The sequence below is a fragment of the Marmota marmota genome, unplaced genomic scaffold (genome assembly GCF_001458135.2).
Source record: "Marmota marmota marmota unplaced genomic scaffold, marMar, whole genome shotgun sequence".
Taxonomy (NCBI): domain Eukaryota; kingdom Metazoa; phylum Chordata; class Mammalia; order Rodentia; family Sciuridae; genus Marmota; species Marmota marmota.
Window position 1 is genome coordinate 25,887,479 of NW_025999842.1, and position 16,778 is coordinate 25,904,256.

Here is a 16,778-nt window from a genome sequence, read left to right on the forward strand (position 1 = left end):
GAGAGAGGAGGGAAGGGGAGGGGAGAGGTGGGGAGGGGGGAGGGGGGAGGATGGGAAAGGCAGCGGAGCACAACAGACACTAGTATGGCAATATGTAAATCAATGGATGTGTAACTGATGTGATTCTGCAATCTGTGTATGGGGGGAAGGTGGGAGTTCATAACCCACTTGAATCAAAGTGTGGAATATGATATGTCAAGAAATTTGTAATGTTTTGAACAACCAACAATAAAAAATTAAAAAAAAAAGAATTTTGGGGGGCTGGGGATATAGCTCAGTTGGTAGAGTGTTTGCTTAGCATGCTAAATACCCTGGGTTCAAAAAAAAAAAAAATTTTTTTGTACTCAGTAATGTAAATGAGGCAACAAAAAATGCCTGATATATAAACATGAAACTAAGGAGCAATAAAACAAAGAAACGAGGAAATATAATTTACAGTACATACAATACAGATGTACCTTATATGAGGTTTACATAATGCTCTGAATTTTGCATAAATTTTAATAAATACTTAATAACTACAAGTACCTCTTGACATTGTAATAATATAGTTGTTACTGCCATGAAAAAACTTATATTATTAATTCCTTGGCCAAAAACAACTATCAAAGATAGACACAGTACAGAATATTCTAATTGCATTGTAGTTTGCACTGAAAATGTGATGATGCACACTGAAACTGTGCAAAGTAATCTCTTATTTTTTAAATATTTTTTTTAGTTGGTGACAGACCTTTATTTTATTTATTTATATGTGGTGCTGAGAATCGAACCCAGTGTCTCACTGGGTGCGCTTCCACTGAGCCACACCCCTATCCCCACAAAGTAATCTTAGTTAATGAAAAAAACTACAATTACTGCATGATCTTTAAGATTTATTGTCAAAATGTAAAATAACTGTTATAAATTTATATAGGAAAATAAAAAATAAAAATAATTATTATATTGTAATTTTAAAATATTAGAAACATTGATTAGAATGTTTTATTTATTCTTAAGCCTGGGTGAACTGGAGTATTTCTATGTTGTAATCAACTTTCACCATTTTATCATTTGTGTTTTCAGTATCATGGGCTATCTCTGAGTATTCCTTTAATATGAACATCAACAACATCATTTATTCTGGAACTCCTTCATCCTTTATGTCAAATCTACTTTCCTTATTTATGCTAATGATTTCACCTCATTTAGTTCCTCTGGCTGCATATCCAGTCTCTTGAAAGGCAGCTATCTCAACTTTTCCAGAGCCAGCTACTACCCAGTTACCTTCTACTTTCCAATACACAATTTTTTGGCTGCATTTATGTTCCCTTGCCAATTCCCTCTTTTTTGTTTATAAAATGTTACATGGGCTTATTGTTGGAAACAAGGAAACATTATATCTGCATGCTTTGCTGTCTATGGACAACATGAATAACTAATGCATAGTGACAAATCACTGACAGACAATGTAAAAAGCAATATGATTTGTCACTGATCATGAACACATCCACTGTTATGTAATGATTCTTGGACTAAACAGCCAGCAATAAAATTTGTACTTTATGTAACTAATTATAGTTAATATACCATGGTAACTGAAATTTGAACTATAAGGTCAGTGAACTAGTATTATCTAATTGAATCACAGTAACTGAAATACAGGAATCATGTGAAGTAAGGAGTATATTTAAACCAACCCTGTGAAGGCAGTAGAGGGAAATCAACACAGGCAATATTAAGGATTTATGATCTCCAAAAGATGGAGAACACAGAGATGAGTTTCATGCTCCTCTCATCTACTTCTGTGAAGGTATTTTATAAATCACAGAGAATAGCAGACATAGTAATGCAAGCATAAAGAAAGTCTGCTGTTCTGAGAAAGCATAGACTGAAGTTGGATCTGTGCCCAAGTAGAGGGTATCATGGTAAACACATCCACAGTTTCCAGCTGTGATCCCAGAAGGGTAATACCTAAGGAATGAGGAAGAAATACTACCAGTAATGGCATTTTCTTCAGAAGCTACAACAAAGTTTATGTTTTCTTAAGTCACAGAATAAGTTACTTAAGTCTAGTGCTAGAGAATTCATGAACAGAGGAACACTGGGAGAGTATAATATAAGGTATGACTAAAAGTAGCCACTGTGAAAATTTGGGCAAGAAGGCTAGAATTAACTTGAACCACCAATTCTAAAATATATCACTTGTTTACATGGTTATGGTTTTATCATGTTTTATAAAGTGGTACTCTGAAATTAAAAACTGCTATAGTTACCATTTTGTAGTCCCATCCAAAGCTGCTTATGATCTTTTTTCTGCATTTCATTGATTACTTGACTTTTATGCTTTAAAGCATCAGCTTCTTTCATACAAGACATAAAATGAGCTTCAATTGCATCCTTAGATGGACAGTGCAGAAGGTCTTTCTCTGGAAAACTCTATCAAAGGGGGAAAAAAAACATATAAAAACAGATATACACACCACAATTTTGCCTTTATAAAGAGAACTGTATCCCTGAATTTTCCAATATTTACCTTCACAATAACCACAAATACTTCTTTAACTTAACTTTAAAATCATTAGCTATTTGTCACATTTTGTACTTTTCCCAAATAATTCTTACATATATTTGTAATAACACAGAAAAGGAGTGCAATAATTTAAAAAACAGCTTTTCAACTGACCACATCAAGAGTTGAAAGGATGTAGAATGGGACTCCCTCATACCAATGATGGGAATGTAAAATAGTGTAACTAGTTTGGAGAAGTTGGTAGTTCTTCTACCAACTTAAAAAAGGTTGGTAGTCCTTAAAAAGGGTAACCACAAACCTACCATCTGAACCAGTCATTTTACAACTATGTATTTAAGAGAAATTAAAGTATATCCCTATACAAAGACTTGTACATAAATGTTAACAACAACTTTATTTTAATAGACCAAATAATCAACAAGTGAATACATAAAGTATGGTATAAACTTTTATTAAAGTATATACTGTATGTTGAGTTTACTATTCATCAATTACCTCAATAAAATTGTTTAAAAGTTGTTCTTAAAGTAAAATGGCTAAAGTCACATTCTATGACTTCACTTGATATAATACACGTGTATCGACCATTACATTCAAAGTAATCAGCATTGTTATTTCTATTTAAGTTGGTTATTTCTATTAATCAATTGCTTTCCATTCCAAGCCTATAAAGCAACCACTAAAACCTAAAGTCACAGAATTAGAAAAGAAGTTCAGTGTATTATAAACATAAGACACAATTTTTAATAATTTCTAGAAAATGTTAATTTTGGTATAATTAATCTATAAATTTAAAAATGTTTTTCAATTTCAAAACAAAGACACAATTTTTATTTGTCATTTTAAAAACTGAGCCTTGAGTTGGGAATATAGCTCAATGTAGTACAGTTGCTACTATGTCTGAGGCCATGGATAGATCTCCAGAACCACAAAACATACAAATAAAAATAAAAGTAAACTCTAAAATTATCTTTTAGATATCATTCATTCTCTAGCCTATTGCTTATAGTTTGATATTATAAATGAGTGGCTGAAAATATAAATGATCTTATTCCAAAGGAAAAAAAATTTGCCTATTTAAGTACTACTCATATATTTCTTAAAATTTTATGTACAAGTTGATTATGAGAGGGGGAAGCAGTTAGATTTCTCAAAACAGTGGTTGGAGAAGCCTCGAATAAAACACCATTGGGGGTAACTTTTGCTTAGCCTAGCTACTCATCACAACACTACCTATGCTTAAAGAATGTCTCACAACTATAAATGATAGCTTACAACTATAAATGAACACACTTTATAGCAAAAGAAAGTTCTATCGAAAGTGTGCAGATATTTTGTGTATACCCTTAATAGAATGTCCACCTCTATATATACGAAGGCAGTGAGGTCATAAATTATATGAAGTTAAGGGAAACAAGAGCAATAGCAGAAAAAGGAGAGGTCTGCTTAAGCAGCCAAAGCAGTTAAATTGATTGTGGCAAAGAAGAAAGTGATAGATGTCTTAGCTTAAGCCCCACAGCTTCTACTCATGAAATGCTCCTCTTTCTATGATTAGCTTGAGATGGGAATGGAAAGTCTTTTTATAAAACTTCACAATGAAACTAAAAACAGACCCTTGATTCATTACATTTCTAATCTTTTCTAACGTGCATTAGCCATTGTATATAAGTGCATTTATTTTCAATCCAAACAAATTCTTCTAGATAAAGGTGGTAACTCAGACATCATGTTTACCCTCTTTCATTAATCTTCCAAGTCAGATCCACAATAAATCAAATTTAATTTCACTTTTACAAAAGTAATCTGAAAAGTCCCATTTACTTAGATATTATTACTTGTATTGTTTAATTAAAATATTAATCCAGACTGTTTGGAATGTGTCCAGATGCATTAGAGAGAATGAATAATGTTAAAAGAAAGAAAAAAGGCATTCAACTTATTAGTAACACTGCAGACACAGGGTACTCTGTTAAAACAATAAAGCAAAGCCAAAAATGCATTTTCCTTGTCACCTCTGAAAAATCCAACATCTGATTAAACAAGCTGAAGTTGCCAAAGCATAGCAATGTTATTACTGAGTTACCTCTAAAAGTTGGTTCAACATTTAGACATTAAAATGAGGTAACATTTTTAAAGTTTACTTTAAAAGAGTGTATTATAAAAAAGAAGCTAAGTTAATTGAAACAATGCTAAAAATCAATGCACCAAAACCTGTTAATATTTCTTAATTTTCTAATTCTATCAAGATACAATCTATACAATTACCTATAATCAACCATCTCTTTTCCTCCTCTTAAAAATCTATGGGATATCTCTCTTCCTGTTTCCCAGATCCCATTTGTTGAACCTTTGGAACCTGGCCCAATTAATTAATCCTTTCCCTTTCCATAGTTATCTTCAGTGATTTTCTCTCTTAATGACTGGTTCCTAACAGTGTTCTTTCATCTTGAAACATAGTAACAGCTACCCCAAACAAAAACCAAACAGGTTCCCTCAACTTCAACTTCTCTTTGGCTACAGCCTTCTATCTCATCTCCCCTTTACATTCAACCTTTAAACTCACCAAGGTCCTTTACTCTTATGAATCTACCACAATATGATTATTATCCTTAAGCACTCCACTGCAGCTGCTCTTTCCAAGGTCAACAATTATACCTTTTGATCTTTATCTGTTTTAAGCACTCACTAAATATCTAACACCTATGATTATTCTACATGAAGCAGTCATCTACAAGATTCTTGTTACTGCCACTTCTCATTTTTCTCTTATGTATTCTTAACCTCTTATGCACATTCCCTTTTCAAATTTCTAGCCTAGGACTTCTTCACTTTTTCATTCCATATGCTCACTCTGAATAAGATTACCTTATTCATCTTCAGACACATACAAATCTAGTAGAATGTTCCACAAAAACATGTGAAATTCAACAAATCCAAAAATAAACCAATGATTTCTCATCTTCCATTTCTAATCTAGCTCTGTTTGGTTTACATTCTAAATAGATCTGTAATTTACTCACTTTCAACATCCCCACTGCCATTTTCTTTGTCCAGACTAAGATCTATTGGTGGTTTCTAAAAAAAAAAATCTCTTTAACTGGGCCCTACTCCTACACTCTTACCCACAAATCATTTTTTACAATCAGAGTGATTGTCCTAAAATGCAAACCTAATGTTCTCATTTCACATGGTTCTAGTTTTAGGATAAAATCAAACTGATTCTAAAGTCTTCAAGATTCTAAATTACTCTGGTCTCTGTTAACCTCTCTGGCATAATCTCTCATTACCATCTCACCCTATTCCTTCTACACACTAACCCCACACTCCTGCTCCAATGATTTTATCTCATTTCCTTCAACATTCTTTGAGTTCTTTCAGCTATATCTGTGTCCTTACACTATTTCCTCTGCCTAGAACATTCTTTCTCCATGTATCACCTAACCACTTTTACAACTGCCCCCTACCCCCCCCCCCAAAAAAAAACCCTCCTTGGTCTTCAGATACAGCTTCTACATCACTTCCTCCAGAAATCTTGCCCTTTCTCTAAGCCAGGGTTAAGGTAACAATATCCTTATCCTTGACTCGATTATGACATTTATTTGGCAGTATTATAATGTCTATTGGCATATTCTTGGGTGACAGTGCCCTGAAAGTTCACAAGACAGAGGCCATGAATGTTCTCACCTCTCTCAATAGGGGTGTGTGGGTGTGTGTGTGTGTGTGTGTGTGTGTGTTGCTGAGGACTGAACCCAGAGATGCTTTACCACAGAGCTACATTCCCAGCCCTTTTTATCTTTTATTTTGAGACAGGGTCTCACCAAGTTGCTGAGACTAGCCTCAAAGTTGCAATCCTCCTGCCTCGGGCTTGCTGGGACCAAAAGCATCCACTACTGCATCCAGTCTCAATAATTTTTAAAACCTTCACCGGGATATAATTCACATACAATGAAACACAGGAATTTAAGAACACAGTTAGTAGAGCTTTATCCCAAACCAGGTAATGGAATATTACCATTGACCCTCTCTTCCCACTCTGCCAAAAGTTATTTTGTACCTCTTGCATTCATTTCCCTCCTTCCCACCCAATCAACTGATATGATCTGTAACACCAGAGATTAATTTAGTCTGTTAAAAAAAAGTCATATAAATAAAACCAGACATGTAGTGTTGTATAATCTATCATCTTTCACTTAGCATAATGCTTTTGAGAATCATTCATGTTACTGCACATCAGTAATTAGGTCTTTTTTGTTGCTGAGTAGCATGCCATTGAATGAATGTTTCACAATGTGTTTATCCAAAGATCTCTTAAAAGATATTAGGATTGTTTCCAGGTTTGAACTATTATTAATAAAACTACTATGAACATTAATATACACAGTCTCTTTGTAGACACTGCCTTTTCATCTTTCTTGAATAAACATATGGAAACAGAAATGCAGGGTGATACAGTCTAAGTGTATATTTAACATCATTTAAAAACTGCCAAACTGTTTTTCAAAGTGACAGAACAATTTTAAACTCTCATCAGCAAATTATGACAGTTCTGGTTACTCCATGTCCTCAAACTTAGTACTTGGTGTCAGTCTTTTTCATTTTAGTCACTCTATTGAGTGTAAAGTAACATCTCATTGTGGTTTTAATTTACCTTTTTCCCTAATGACTAAATATGTTCAGTGCCTTTTCATGTGCTGGTTGGTAATTCATATGTTGTTCTGCAAAGTTTCTGGTCAAGTCTTTTACACTTGTTCCAAAGCAACTGATACGTTAGGAAACAAGCTGAATGCAATGTGAATTGCGTATACTTAAATAAAATAATGTCCATAATAGTAGGAAAATTGCATCCAGATAAACCAAACTGCATAGGAATACAAAACACACACACACACACACACACACACACACACACACACACACACAGAGAAATGGACCCACTACTTCATGTTAGGAACCACATTCATCCACATCAGGTGTTACAATTTTCTGTCCGAATCCACATAACTAACAATTGGCAAGCTTCAACTCTTCCAATGCCCATTTCAGCAAGTAAACTTCTAATCTTTTTCAATTTAAAATGCCATATTTATTATAGTGTTTACATATTGCTTAACCTTTTAATATGTATAAGACTGTGCTATGGATCTCCAGGTTTCTGTCTTTTTGACACAAAAAGTTGTTGGATGCAGTGCCCTATCCCCTTTCCCTATAAGTCCCATGGTTTTTATTCCTCAATTTTTAACAGCACAGTGATTGAGAAAAATATATTGCATTATAGCAGAATGTCTATGAAACTAGAGGGACCAGATGTCCTTGCCATTTTCTTCATCTTAGGCTGAAACATTGAAAAACCATTAGTTAGCATGATTTGTTATGGGCTTTTCTTATATACCCTTTTCTTATATACCCTTTGTCAAACTGAAGAAAATTTCTTTTATTTCTAAGTTTGGTAAGGGATTTGTTAACAAATAAGTATTGAATTCAGTCAATGTTTATCTCCCTGCCCCCTGTCTATTATTTTTGTAATGTTATTTTTCTTTATCCTGTCAATTTAATAAATTACACTGATTGACACTTGAATGTTAACTCAATCTTGTATTCTTGGGATAAACTCAATTCAGCCACAGTTTGTATTATGCTTTTTATGTATGAATGGATTCAACTGTCTAGTTATTTTTTTGAGGGCTTCTGTATCTATGTTGATGAGGACTAGTGATCTAAACTTTTCTTGTAATTTCTCCAATAGTTTTTAGTATCAGAGTTATTCCAGCCTCTAACACAGCAGGGAAATGTTCTCTTTTTTCTCTTTACTGCAAAAAGCTTGCTCTAGAGAATTCATCAATACACTATTACTCAGAGAGTTTTATTTTGTGAGGTTTTTAAAATTATAAATCCAGTTCCTTTACAGATGAAGATGCTATTAATTTCTGTCATTTCTTGTCTCAGTTTTGGTTTGAATGTTTCCATTTGTCACATTTATTGGCATAATGTTACTCTTACTTCCTACTATCCTTTAATGGCTTTACCATTTGTAGTAATTATATCCAATCTTCCATCTTGATATCATCATATTGTTTTTTGGTATAGAAAATTAAAGCTTTTCATTCCCTCAAGCACTGATTTAGGTGAATGCCATAAACTTTAATACATTGTATTTTCATTACCATTTAGTTTGAAATATTATTGTTTTCCTGTGCTATCTTTTTTGAGCCAAAGTTAACAAACAATTTAGTGTCCCTATTCTTTGAATGACTATGCTCAGACAATTTTGCTTATGTAAAATTGATATTTTTTACTTATGTAAAGTTGATGGTTGATATACCATCAACCCTTCATTATAATTATTCTTGCTTTAAACAGCTTTTCTCCTTTAAAGAAATTAAAAGAAACAATCTTTACATTTACTATTTACCATTTCCAATGTTTCATTCTTACCAATATATTTTTAAAAATATTTTTAGTTACAGATGTTCACAGTACCATTATTTTGTTTATTTAGCTGTGTGTGTGTGTGTGTGTGTGTGTTTAATGCAGTGCCTCACACATGCTAGGCAAGCACTCTACCACTGATCCACAAACCTAGACCTTTTACCACTATTTTTTTATTGGTATTTTAAGATGTTATTCTACTGTCTTTTGACCTTCACTGTTTTTGATAAGAAACCAGTCATCATTTGCATTGTCCCTTTTTATGTCCTCTTATTTTTCTCTGGCTACTTTTACCATTTTCTACTTATAACTGGTTTTCAGCAGTTGGATTACAATGTGTATAGGTGTGATTTTCTAAATATTTGTCCTCCTTGGAGTTTATTTTCTTGGACACTTACTGGAGAATTATCTTGCCAAATTATTAACCATTATTCACCAGTACTACTCAACATACTTCTTCAAACTCTGGCCAGAACAATTAAGAAAAAGAAATTCAAGGGATACAAACAGGAAAGAAAAAAATTATCTGTTGATGACATGTTCCTATATCTAGAAGACCCAAAAACTCCATAAAAACACTTCTAGAGCTGATAAATAAATTCAGCAAAGTATCAGAACACAAGATCACTACCCATTAACCAACAGTTTTACTATTTTCCAATAATAAATCTGCTGAGAAAGAAATCAGGAAACTCTCGGGTCCAAAATAACCTCAAGAAACTAAAATATTTGGGAATAAATCTAACCAAGGAGGTAAAAGACCTCTACAATGAAAACTACAGAACACTGAAGAAAAAAATTGAAGAATACTTTAGAAGATGGAAAGACTTCCCATGTTCTTAGGTAGGCAGAATTAATATTGTCAAAATGCCTATATTACCAAAACACTATACAGATTCAACACACTCTCAATCAAATACCTAAAACAGTCTTCAAAGAACCAGGAAAAATAGTCTTAAAATTCATTGGAAGAATAAAAGACCCAGAATAGCCAATGCAATACTAAACAAGAAGAGTGATGCTGGACGCATCACAATACCTGATCTCCTCCAGTTGTGGTGGCACATACCTATAATCCCAGCAGTTTGGGAGATTGAGGCAGGAAGACTGTAAGTTCAAAACCAGCCTCAGCAGTTAAACACCCGGGTACCAAAGGAAAACAAACAAAAACAACCTGACCCCAAATTATACTACAGAGCTATAGTAACAAAACCAGCATGGTATTAGCATCAAAATAGACATGAGAACCAATGGAATAGGATAGAAAACACAGAGACAAACCCACATAGTTACATTCATCTCATACTGAACAAAGGTGCCAAAAATGGCAAAGAACCTTTTCAACAAATGGTGCTGGGAAAACTGAATTTACATATAGAAGAATAAAACTAGATCTCTCTCTCTCATCTTGCATAAAAGTTAAATCAAAGTGGATCAAAGACATAGGAATTACATCAGAAACTCTGCAACAGTTAGAAGAAAGCATAGGGTCAACACTGTGCAGGCACCCACTTCCTTAACAAGACCCTGAAAACTCAAGAAACAAAAACCAACAATCAATAAGTGGGAATGGCATCAAATTAAAAAGTTTCTGCATAGAGCAAAGGAAACAAGAACATGAAGAGAAAGCATACATAATGGGAGAAAATCCTTGCCACCTACTCTTTTGATAGAAGATTCATATCTAGAATAAATATATACACACTACACACACACACTACACACACACACACACACAAACCCACAAATAACCTAATCAATAAATGGCCAAAAGAACTGAGCAGACATTTCTCAAAAGTAGAAATACAAATGACCAATAAATACATGAAAAAATGTTCAACGCCCTCGACAATCAGGAAAATGCAAATCAAAACTATAATGAGACTTCATCTCACTCCAGTTAGAATGGGAATCATCAAGAAAACAAATAATAAATGATGGCAAGAATGTGGGGGAAAAGGTACACTCATACTTTGTTGGTGGGATTGCAAATTAGTACAACTACTTTGGAAACCACTAGATGGAGATTCCTCTAAAAACCAATAGAAGCACCATTTGATCCAGCTGTCTCACTCCTTGGTATTTATCCAAAAGAACTAAAGTCAGCATACTATAGTGATAGGGGCACACCAAAGTCGATGGCAGTACAATTCACAACAGCCAAGTTATGACATCAGCCCAGATGCCCATCAACAGATGAATGGATAAAGAAAATGTGGAATATATACACAATGGAGTTTTACTTGGCCATAAAGAAAAACAAAATTATGACATTTGCTGGTAAACAGAGAATCTATCATGCTAAGTGAAATAAGCCAGACTCATAAATTCAAGGGTCAAATGTCTTCTCTCATACATGGAAGCTAGAGCATTGTAAGGAAAAAAGGGATAAAGGTAGATGCCATGAAAATAGAGTGGACATAAGTATAGAGGAAGGGTATTGAGGGGGCAGAAGGACGGACAGGAAAGGAAGGAACTGAGGAATGAATTTGACAAATTATGCTATGTGTTTATATATGAATATACCACAGGTTATGTATATCTATAAACTATCAATTGAAAGAAGAAAAAAATAATAGATGAAAAGCCAGGGAAGTAGAAGAAGGAGAACAGGGGAAGGAGGGAAATGGAGTAAATCATATTCCATGCATGTGTGACTGTGTCAAAATGGACCCCACAATTATGTATAATTGCAATGCATTAATAAAGACTTTTATTTAAAAAATTGAGATATAACTCACTTCTTAAAATTCACCTTTTTAAAGGAGTAGGATTTGAGTGATTTTCATTATATTCACAAGGTCACGCAATCATTACTTACCTAATGGCGTAACATTTTCATCATCCCATAAAGAAAACATTCCCACACCCATTAGCACTGTTTCCATGCTGTCCTTCTAAATGCTGAAAGCAATTAATGTACTATCTCTATGGATTTCACTACACTGGACATTTAATAGAAATGAATTATACACCATGCAGTTTTTTGTCTTCCTTCTTTCATTTAACATTATGTTTTCAAGGTTGTAGAGAACATTTGTAATACATTCCTATCATGAAATAATTATATTACAGATTATATGATATATATTGCTCATCCATTCAGCAATCAATAATGGACATTTGAGTTGCTTCCAGTTTTTGCTTATTATAAATAATGAAGTTATGAATATCCATGTACAAGTTTTGGTGTTGGTATATTTTCCATTCTCTTGTGTACATTATTAGGAATGGAATGTTGCATCACACAATAAGTCTGTTTAAACATCTGAGGATGTGCTACACTGCTTGGTGGATGTACTTACTTTACTTTCCCATCAATAATGAAGAAAGGCTGCAATGAGGACACACCCTCTTCAACATATTATTATCCAACTTTTAAAATTATGATCAATCTAGGATGTGTAGGGATAAATCACTGTAAAGTTTTCGTTGTTGTTGTTGTTTTGTTTTTGTATTTCCCCAATGGCTAATTATGCTAAGCATCTCTTCATATATTTACTGGCCAATTTTATATCTTCTTTGAAGAAATGCCTATTCAAATCCTTTGGCCATTTTTCACTTGTTTATTTATCTTTTTATTCTTGAGTTATAAAACTTCTTTATACTGTAGTCTATATATTTATTAGATATATAATTTGTAAATATTTTCCCCATTATGTAAGTTCCCAACAGCCTTAATTACTGTAACTTTGAGAAATTAGTCTATTATTTCTCTAGAAAATTTTGTTTCTGTATTTTCCAAAATTCTAGTAAAGAATACATATCGTGTAAAATGGTATTTCTGTTCTAGAAGTTTTATAGAAAAAGATGTGTATATTTATAATGGTTTTGAAAATGCAGAAAACTACCCTGAAAGAATGAATTCACCCTTAATTCCATTATCCAAAGATTATAGCGATCTTATTTTTATAAATTTTCAGTCTTTTCTTGTTTATAAGGAAGGATGGTAGTTGTTCTTAGATAATTTACGCCACATACACACACAATAAGTATACATATACATTCGACACCTTCATGCTGGTGATTAAACTCAGGGAGGGCCTCAAGTATGCTTGACAAATGCTATACAACTGAGCTACATTCCCAACACATAGAATTTTATGTGCTGCCTTTGGTTGTGTTTTGTTTTTTCTTTCTTTCTTTCAATTTAAGAATACAAACCTTTCATTAAGTCATTAAAATTTCCCCCCCAATTTTTTTTCTTTAGCCCATTATCTCCCCCCTCTCATCTCCATGAACTCCAATTACATGTGTTAGACTATATGGTGTTATCCCAGAGGCTCTGTTGTTGTGGGCTTATCTAAGGGTCAATTTCTACTGAAGCAAATTCTCCTTCACTCATTATACATGACATATTTCTGTTTATTTGCCAGGCAAGTAATTGCTGATTGTGTATTGGGCATTGTGAATATGGTATAAGGATTCCAGTTTATCTGTTTCTTTTAAGCTACTGAGTTTTGTTCTTGATAGCTTAGTTTACGCTTAAACTAAGCTTAAAATGGCTTAGTTTAAGGCTTTATTAGGGCAGGTCTAGAACAACTCTTACTCTACAACAGAGGTTGTTAAACTTTCTGTAGAGAATTTGTCATGAATAAGCCATACCTCTCAACTGCAAATACTCAACTATGCTGTTATAGCCCCAAAGAAGCCACAGATAATATTGTATAAACTTACATAGATGGCCGCATTTCAATGCATCTTTATTTATGGTTACTGAAACTTTTTTATGGTCACAAATGTTTATTCTTAATTTTTTCCCAAACATTTAAACATAAATACTACCCCTATGTCATAGGCCATGCAAAAACTATCAGTAGGCCAGCTAGCTGTGGTGGTATACCTATAACTCCAGTGATTCATGAGGCTAAGGCAAGATGATGGATCAGTTTGGACCATTTAGTGAGACGTGGTCTCAAAAAGGGGTGGGGGTGGGGAATGTGGATGTATCTCAGTGGTAAGAGTGTCCCTGAGTTCAATCTGCAGTACCAAGTCAAAAGAAGAAAAAGAAAAAAAGGGGGGGGGGGTCAGAGGCCAGATTTGACATACAAGCCATGGTTTGCCAATCCCTGACCTGAAGTATAATACTTAATTTCAAATTCTGGTATTTCAGATAAATGTTCAGTGTGTTATCTTGATGTATATATATTCTGGACAATCTGGAATCCAATATTTCTTACCACTGTAGGACTCCCAGCATCTAGTTCTGCTCTTAACCCCATAACAACCACTCTCTACTAGGCTTTGCAATCACCTATGTAGGTGTAGCCCAGCCCTCAACCAAGTAAGTACCCTTGGGAACCCCCCCCACACACACTTTTTACTGATACCCTTCCTAGCAAGTTCCAATTACTTCAGAAACCCAATACTCCAATCTCTGCATCTTCAGTTCAGTAGAACTCCCTTGCTCTGTGCTTCAATTCTGCTCCTTATGCCACAGTCAGAATACTGTCCCAAAGCACAAAGATGAACTAACCATGGGGCTTGCTTTGTTTGTTCTCTAATATTCAGTGCCTAAAAGTAGCTCTACTTAATGTATTTTGTCATGTTTTATAGTTACACTTAAAGAAAAAAAAAAAAAACAATACTAGTTACTCTGCCAAAGCTAAAAGCCGACATTAACTTCACTACATATTTGATTAATGTATGAGCGACTAAATAAACCTAATTTCATAGTTTGTATGAACCTCCATGATCAACACCTCCTGGTGTTCATCACTCTATAATCCTTTTCCCCTGAGAGTGCACAAAACTGTAACTTGCTTCAGTCCCAAGGAATATGGGAAAGGTGACAAGATCTTAATCCTGTGACCAAATCATGTTACATAAAATTCTGCCATGCTGCTAGACTATCTTTAGACTCTAACAAGATGTGGCCATGTTAGAAAAGTGAATATGATAAGGAAATTGAAGTAGTCTCAAAGTGCCGAGTACAGCTGGCAGCTAATAGGCATCGCAAAGACAGGGCCCTCAATCCTGTAACACAAGAAAATGTGGTTTACTCTGAACAAGCCTGAAAGCAGATTCCTCCTAAATCAAGCTTTCAAATGAGATTGCAGCCTAGTCAATATCTTGAAAGCAGCCTTGTCTAAGATTTACGTGGAAGACTGAAGTAAAATCATGCCTACACTCCTGATCCACAGAAACTGTGTATTTTACGCTGTTAGATTTGTAGCATAGATTGAGCATCACTAATCTGAAATCCAAAATCCGAAACTTTTGAACACCAACATGAGAAAAAAATGTTCAGATTTTGGCATATTTTGGATTTCTTGGATTAGCAATGCTCAAATTGTAATGTCTACACAAATATTCCAAAAAACAAAACAAAAACCCAATATCTGAAAGAATTCTTGTTCCAAGCTTTTTGGACAAGGAATTTTCAACCTGTAGTCTGTCAAACAGTAATAGATAACTAAAACAACATACTATTGAGGGATACTCTAAAACAACCACAAATATTTATTGCTGGAAAGCACAAGCAGTGTAGAAGCAAGAGAGAAGCCATAAACTACACTGAAGAACATGGAAAGCTACCTCACACCTATGTCATCAACAGAGAATAGAAACAAAGATATGATACATTTTTTTCACTAAGACAAGTGGGTTCTGGCATAGCAAAAAAACTGTCCATCAGAAATCAGGTGTGGTCAGTCATATGAGCACTCTCAAGAACAGCCAGAACCAGTAGCAGTGTCTGTTTAAGCACAACAGGATGGTCTGGCATATCTAACTTGTGGTATTCCCAACATTCAGGGAGTTTAGCATATTAGTACTATCCTCATTTGCTTAGCAAATGTGAGCTCTTGCCCTTAATAAATTCAAAATGATATCTGCTCTTTTTAAAAACAAATCAGCACCATTTTACCAGGAAAGAAAGAAAAAAACCAAGGGTTTTTTTTTTTTTTTTAAATCCCCCCACCCCAATAGAGTAACAAACTGCATTTACATTATAGATAGGACTAGGCATTTCAAAGAGCTGGATATCCTCACCTGATATCACTAAATTTTCAAATCACACTAACACCCTTTTGAAAAATTCCACACACTAAAAGGATCCTTTTGCATTAATGCAGATTTACACGCAGCATGCCTATAGGACTAAGGAAGGAAAAATCAAAGGAGGGGAGAGGGTGGAGACAGAGAAGTACAGCAAAGCAAAAATGGCAAAATGTTAACAAGTGTATGGTTGTTAACTGAACTACTCTCAACTTTTCTAATACAGGTCTGAATGTTTCTATAAAAAACCGAGAAGACAGAAATGAGAAAATTTTCTTAGTAGGCTAAATGAGTTCAGAAATTTAAAAAAAAAAATCATTAAAATTAGAAAAGAGTGAAGAAGTATAATTTTCACTCCTATTTTGGCAAACAGTGAAAGAAATCAAGGTAAATAACCAAATATGCACATTTTAAAGCAGTTAACATGTTATAATCATATAGTATTTTTCTCAGAATTCATAAATTCTTATAAAAACACATTCTGTAAATCAATGGATGTGTAACTGATGTGATTCTGCAATCTGTGTATGGGGTGAAGGTGGGAGTTCATAACCCACTTGAATCAAAGTGTGGAATATGATATGTCAAGAAATTTGTAATGTTTTGAACAACCCACAATAAAAAATTAAAAAAAAAAAATAAAATAAAATATAAATAAATAAATAAATAAATAAAAGCAATAGCAAAGACCATAATGGTGAACATTTAAAAGCATTCTTATTAAAGTCATGTTCAACACAAAAAAAAAAAAAAATAAAAACACATTCTGACTCATCTGTAAAACCCTTTGGTTCTGTAGACAATTATTATTCACTTTTATATCTACAGTATTCTCTAAACT

The 16,778-nt window shown here is 33.8% G+C and overlaps 1 protein-coding gene across 6 annotated transcripts in view; it reads right to left on the reverse strand.

Moving 5' to 3' along the window:
* The window catches only part of Atg5 (autophagy related 5), a 125,380-nt gene that overhangs the window by 72,469 nt on the left and 36,133 nt on the right, over window positions 1–16,778 (reverse strand). For 4 of the 6 annotated variants that reach the window (XM_015499749.2, XM_048782812.1, XM_048782982.1 and 1 more), the window contains one exon: window positions 2,256–2,418. The exons of the other annotated variants lie outside the window; for them this stretch is intronic. In XM_015499749.2, coding sequence (XP_015355235.1) covers window positions 2,256–2,418 — 163 coding nt within the window. The remainder of the gene's footprint in view (window positions 1–2,255; window positions 2,419–16,778) is intronic. 6 annotated transcript variants of the gene reach the window in all.